We start from the raw sequence: 6157 nt of genomic DNA, 5'->3' as shown, positions 1-6157 counted from the left end.
ATGTGGTTTCTGAGCACTGTGTTGAGAATCTTTGCATGTGTGTGCATTAAGGACATGGGCCTATTGTTTTCTTTTTGTTGTGTCTTTCTATGGTGTTGGTATTAGAGTGCTACTGGCTTCTTAGACGGAGTTTGGGAGTTCTCCCTCTGCTTCTATCTTTTTGAATAATATAAGAAGTATTGATGGTAGATCATCTTTGAAAGTCTAGCAGACTTCTCACGTGAATGCACTTGGACCTGGGCTTGCTGTAGTCAGGAGGTTTGTATGACTGTTTCATTTTCCCTGTTTATAGGTCTGCACAAGCTGCTGCTCTCTTCGTGGTTTAACTCTGGTGGTTTCCCTCGCTTCCCTCTGACTTCCCTCCCTTCCTTACAATCTTCCGGGTGTCTTGTTTTGTTGAGACAGGGTCTTACCAAGCTGTCCAGGCTGCCCTTGTACGCTCTGTCCTTCTGTGCTGGGCTTGAACATCACTCTTCCTGCCTCAGTCTCCCAAAGGCTCTAGTGCAGGCCTGGCCACTGCCGTTCTCTCAGTACAGCATTTTCTCATAGTATTCATGTTTTCTAGTAATGGGGGCTGAGGCACTTGGTGGTGACTACAGACTGCTATGTGAGGACACGTACGCACATGGGATAGGGGCTGGATGGTAGGAACCAAAGGGATGCCACGGGACTGGTTTATTGTGGATGAGGACCTGAGTTTGGGACATCACTGGAATTAGAGTTCTGACGGGCGGACCACTGCACAGAGCTGGTAGGGGGATGGTGCTGTCAGAGTGCCAGAGACTCTGTGGCCACTGGGCCGGGGCTGTCCAGCAGGGACCGAGAAGCTAAATCTCTGCAGGAGGCAGGTGAAGAAGAGGAAGAGCTCCATGCGGGCCAGCGGCTCCCCGAGGCATGCGCGGCGGCCTGTGGGTATGAACAGAGGTTGGGAGGTCTGGGGGCCTCTCTCCACCCTCCAGCAACCCTAGGGAAGGGGACAGGAAGCATGATCCTGATCCTGGCTCCAGGTGACCCTGGAAAGGGGCAGAACGCCAGGCCCTCCCCTCACACACCTGCTGAGAATGGCACAAAGGCCTCAGGCTTCACAAAATGGCCCTGGGGGTCCAGGAAGTGTTCTGGGTGGAAGTGGAGAGGCTTCTCCCAGGCTCTCTCATCTTTCATCACCGAGGACAGGTTGGCGATGAGTCTTGTACCCTGGCAGGAGACACATGGTGTGAACACGGACTAGGATGGGACCCCACGACCCTGGTCACTAAGTTCATATGCACAGCCTCTACCTGAACACACCTGACTATTTCACGGAACTTTAGTTCTAGAAGCTTCTCAGGACCTTCGCTGATTCTTTGACAAGGTCCTGTAACACACCTTCCATAGGTGTCAAAACAGCCAGGCCTGTCCCTGTGTACAGTGATTCCCTAAGTCCCTAGACAGTGGACAGTGTCTGCAGTGCACACACAGCTAGGTCAGGACCTGTCAGTTATGTTGGATATCAGGATGTTGTAGTTTAGGTCTTTTCTATACCTTCCTTGGTTTGGGCCATACTGAGGTAGGAGGGCCCATCCCTACCTTGGGGATGTGGAAGCCCTGTACTTCAATGCTCCGAGATGTGATGAATGGCAGAGTCAATGGGGCCACGGCCCCAAAGCGCTGCACCTCGTGAATCACAGCGTTGGTGAAAGGCATTCGCTCCTGGTCTGCCATCTCTGGGCGCCGAGCCTGCCCTATGACTTCATCAATCTCCTGCTGGACTCGACCTGGAGGGACAGCATTTTCTCACCAAATCAGTCCCAGGGGATTTGAATCTCTACCTTGGTTTTAAAGGCCAGTTCCATGTGAGAAAGACAGCCATCACTATTATGGGAGTCAGGGTCAAGTCAGTGGTGGGAGTCACAGGTGTCCAAAGGAAGCTGAGTGTGTCTCAGCCTTTGCTCCATTTCCTCCCCCTCAGCATCCTGTCCATAACCAGACTCACGTTGTATATCTGGGTACAGGATCATGAGCAGCAGAGCCCAGGTCAGTGTTGTCGAGGTGGTCAGTATCCCTGCTCCAAACAGCTCACTCACCACTATGTACAGATTCTCATCAGTGAAGCTGCTCTCAGGTTTTCCCTTGGCCTGAAGGAGAAAAGGTGAGTTCCAAGGAGAGAGTGGGGAGGCTCCACCAACATGTCCCATTGTCTCCAGGCCACCCAAGTGCTGGGTCACTGAGTAATGCCCAGGCCCCGTCCTGCCTGACCACACAACTCACACGACCCCTGCCCACAGCCCCTTCCTCTGTCTCTTGCAGGTCCCTCACCTTCTCCATCTCAGCCAAGAAGGCATCAGTCAGGTCTCTGGGTGGCTGGGCTGGGTCCCGGGTCATCTTGTGTTCATTCACCAGCTCATCTATCATGTCCATGACTACCTTCTGCTCTCTGAAGACCTTGTCAGTCAGGGATGGGATGCGCAGGAGGATTGGGAATGCATTCAGCACCTGGGACAAACACAGAGGAAAACTGGGAGCTTCATCTAATCTAATTAATTAATTACTAGTTAATTCATCATTATGATGTTTATGATTTGTGTGTCTAGATGCATGTGTGGAAGTCAGAGGAGAACTTGTCGAGTCAGTTCTATCTTACATGGGTCAGGGATCCAAGTCTGGTTGCCAGGATTCCTTGGTAAGCTCCTTTACCCACTGGCCAACTAAGTGGGCCCCGGGTACTCTCTCACTCAGTGATCACCTGGACCTGTCTCAGTTCCCAGCCTCCTCCACAATGGAGCCAGGCCCTGCTTTTCCCATTTCACCTGCCTCCTCCTCACACCCAGCCCTCAGGCTCTCTTGTATCCCTTGGATTTTAGAAGCAATATTTTATGTCAGTGATCTCACAGGCTGTGTGACTTCTATGCAGACATGAGTACATGCTCTAACCCTTCCTAGAGCTGTTCTTGGAGGTTTGTTAATCCCAAGGCTTGTGTTTTGCAGTTGGCTCCCCCAGAGGGCGCTCTCCCCATCGCTCTTGCTGATTTCTTTCTGGGAGGATCAACAGCAGAGAGGTGGCCCTGTAGACTCCCCTGAGCTCATACCTCAGGAATGAGGCCAGTGTTCTGTCCCATACTTTCTTCTAATGTTTTCAGCATCTTATTGAGGAAAGGGTCATCATAGTCAAAGCGACGGGCATAAACGAGGGATGCAATCACATTGCACGTGGCTTTGTTCAGGAGGGTGTTGGGTTTGAAGGGATGCCCTGGGATTGGAGATGCAAATCAAGATAGTGCTCTTGTCTTCCTTTCCCCACCTGCATGCTTCACCCACAACCCACCGGCCTGATTGGTGAAGGCGGCACAGAGGCAGCCGGCCTCCTCGGTCACCCACTCCTCCAGTGATTTCTTGCCCAGGCCGAAGTTGCGCATGGTGGACACAGAGAATCTCCGCTGCTCTCTCCACTCAGGCCCGTAACGTGCAAAGACCACACCTGCAGACAAGCATTCTGTGTGACCAAGAACTCCTGGCCATGTTGTCCTCTGCTTCTAATGTTCCTTTCTCCCTGGGTCAGTCTCACCTGAGGCCCCTCAAATGTTGGTCCCTCACAACAGCTCATGCCCTTTGTGTAGGCCCCACCTGTGATTTCAGAATTTTAAATTTCTCAACTGCATCATCACCCCTGATAGACTTTATCCTTCGTCTGTTCTCTGATGCCATCTCTGCCCCCACACAATCTTTGCCTTGGGATTTGGGCTTCCTGCCCATATGTTCAAGGACAGGTACTGTTGGTCGGTCTGCAGCGTCCTCTCCACAGTTCACCAGTACTTCCCGCACGGCCTTCAGTCCATTGATCACGACCACTGGCTTCCCAGACATCAATAGGCTGAACACATCACCGTAGCGCTGCTGCAGCTAAAGGGGAAAGTCAGAGCACCTATGAGGCAACATCGCCAGCATCCTAAAGATCCAGACTTAACACACAAGCCCTGATGTGGTGTGTGTGTGTGTGTGTGTGTGTGTGTGTATTGCTTGTTATTGAACCCAGGTCCTCACATTAGCTGGTCAAATGCTTTACCACCAAGTCTGAGGTGGTGCCTTGTGGTTGGTTGTCAATTGGACTAAGTTTAACAAAGTCCTCATACTAAATGTAGTATGTGCCAGGGCCAGGTCTGTGGTCAGGTGCTTAGCATCTCATCACACAGGGGAACTCAGGTTCCTTGAGAAATGCACTGTGCCCGAGACCACAGAGCCGCAAGAGATGAGAGCAGCCACGCCCCTCTCCCTATTTTGGCTTCTTGATTGACATGCTACACTGGACCCTGACATCTCTCCTCCATCCCTAGGACCTCACTACTGAGTGGATCAGAATGAGGCCTATTAGACTTCCGCTCTGTCCAGCTGATCCCAAATCAATCTCATCCCAAATCTGTACATCTTGGCACACCTGGCCTTTGCCCTATCACAACATTACCCTTCAAAACTCCAGAGTGTCTTCTGGCCGTGCAGTGCCCTCCCCCAGGAAGCCTTCAACATCTCCTCTCAGGGGACCAGTCTGTGGAACCACTGTGCTGCTAAGGGTTCCATGACCTCTGCCGCCCTCCACCACCATCTCCCTCACCTTGTACATGCTATCTGGTATGTTCTTGAAGTCCATCTGCAGCATGTTGCCCAGCAGAGGTAGTGCCACGGGGCCTGGGGGGTAGCGGGCAGTCCAGCGCTGGCGCCGGTGCATCAGGTCCACCAACAGCAGGAAGATGGCCGTGAATACGACCAGAGGCCACAGTCCGTCCCCAGTCAGCAGTCCCATGTCTGCGTCACGGCTCCCCAGTCTTCGGGAATACCTCGCGGTCCTCACACCACACACTTCAGTCGGACTCTCTTACCATAGCCTGAGCACCTGTTGCCTTATAAAGGAACCAAGGCTGCCCTTTGTCCTCTGCCCCCAGCCAAGTCCATGTGTTTACTGTTTCAGCAGTGGAGTAGGGAAGGGGCACAGTGGTCAGAGTAGATCAGATTCCGAAGTTCCTGCCTTTTCTGCCCTCCCAGTTTAACCAGGGGAGGGCGTCAGCATCTGGAAGCCGAGCTCCACAGAAGCTGTGCACAGCAGCCATGTCATGCTGGGCTCAGGAAACATGGAAAGCAGACGTCCAGTGACCCCTGCTCCAACTTCATGGCCATGAGGTTCGGAAGGGACAGTCAGTTGACATGCCATGTAGGTAGAGCTTTGAGGGCCTTGAAGACATTGCCTTAGACTGGAATAAGACTTTCCTGGAAACCTCATGGGCCACTTTTTGGCAGGGCCTGAGGGCCTGACTGAAATTTAAGGCCAAGAAACCTTTTTCTCACAACCAGTGCCACTCAATGTCTGTGTGTGAGTGAGGGCCTGAGAGAGGGAGGCAGCTGGAGGACATGGAAGTTTGGGTATAGGTCTGAAGTCACTCAATTGATCATGCAGAACTCGCAGTCCGGGTCCCCGCAGATGTGGATGAGAGTGCTGGGAAATGTTCAGCCTCTTACTGTCAGAGAATCAGAGGGAGGCTGGCAGGTCAGACCAGGTACTGTCCCCTGGAGGCCGCTGTCCTTCATTTACTCTTTTCCTTGCTGGGTCAAGTCCTCTCCCAACATTCTTCTTACCAGGGATGAAGGATGGTGTTGTCTCCGGCCCAGAGGCCATGGTTAGGATGGGCCAGCCATGAGGAAGCAGGAAGAGGAGCCCGGAGCCTTCCAGCTATTGGCCTTAAGGACCAGTGGACTGACAGGCTACTCAGTGCTCCTTGCTAGGCTCACCAGTCAGAGGTCCCTGTCCTTGCTGGAGATCCAAACATAAAATCAAAGACTGAAGGGCTGCCACAGAATCCAGGCGGGGATCCCTGTGATGTTGTGTGGTGTGGCTGAAGGGTGTTGGAGAGGAGCTCAGGACCACACAGTGCAGCAGGAGAGCCAGGACTAGGAGCTGTTCTCTTCCCCTGTTTCCCATGCTGCCTCCTTCCCCTCTGCCCACCTTTGTCCCAGTGATTGGGCATGTCTCACTGACTGGTGCTGGCATGCAGCCCCCGGCCTCACACCCTGCCTCTCCATGCCTGTTGGCCCTACTGAATCCAGTAATGGAAGGGTGGCACGCTAGGTTGGGGTGCATAATGGTTTCTTCTAGCTCAATCCAGGCCTGAAAGGAAACTCCACATGGTTCAGGGGT

General features: G+C 52.9%; 1 protein-coding gene across 1 annotated transcript; it reads right to left on the bottom strand.

Moving 5' to 3' along the window:
* Nucleotides 1–645: 645 nt before the first annotated feature.
* On the bottom strand, nt 646–4852 carry LOC103743515 (cytochrome P450 2D20-like). The gene is made up of 9 exons (XM_008844840.2): nt 4583–4852; nt 3705–3876; nt 3302–3454; nt 3066–3226; nt 2296–2472; nt 1973–2114; nt 1567–1754; nt 1053–1194; nt 646–906 (listed from the first exon to the last, which is right to left on the bottom strand). The coding sequence occupies exons 1-9, from the start codon at nt 4769–4771 to the stop codon at nt 716–718; spliced, it is 1515 nt and encodes a 504-aa protein (XP_008843062.1). The 5' UTR covers nt 4772–4852; the 3' UTR covers nt 646–715.
* Between the last annotated feature and the right edge of the window lie 1305 nt (nt 4853–6157).

Source organism: Nannospalax galili, unplaced genomic scaffold (assembly GCF_000622305.1).
Source record: "Nannospalax galili isolate Female #2095 unplaced genomic scaffold, S.galili_v1.0 scaffold180, whole genome shotgun sequence".
Lineage (NCBI taxonomy): Eukaryota > Metazoa > Chordata > Mammalia > Rodentia > Spalacidae > Nannospalax > Nannospalax galili.
The sequence above is the reverse complement of the archived record's forward strand: the minus strand, read 5'-3'. Positions and strand labels throughout refer to the sequence as shown.

What these genes read in the sequence shown, in the direction of transcription:
- LOC103743515 (XM_008844840.2), bottom strand. Translation starts at nt 4,771, where the DNA reads ATGGGACTGCTGACTGGGGACGGACTGTGGCCTCTGGTCGTATTCACG. An exon ending in TCTTGGCTGAGATGGAGAAG is followed by an intron (nt 2,115 to 2,295) that starts GTGAGGGACCTG and finishes TTTCTCCTTCAG; the next exon opens with GCCAAGGGAAAACCTGAGAG. An exon ending in CCTGTACCCAGATATACAAC is followed by an intron (nt 1,755 to 1,972) that starts GTGAGTCTGGTT and finishes CTGTCCCTCCAG; the next exon opens with GTCGAGTCCAGCAGGAGATT.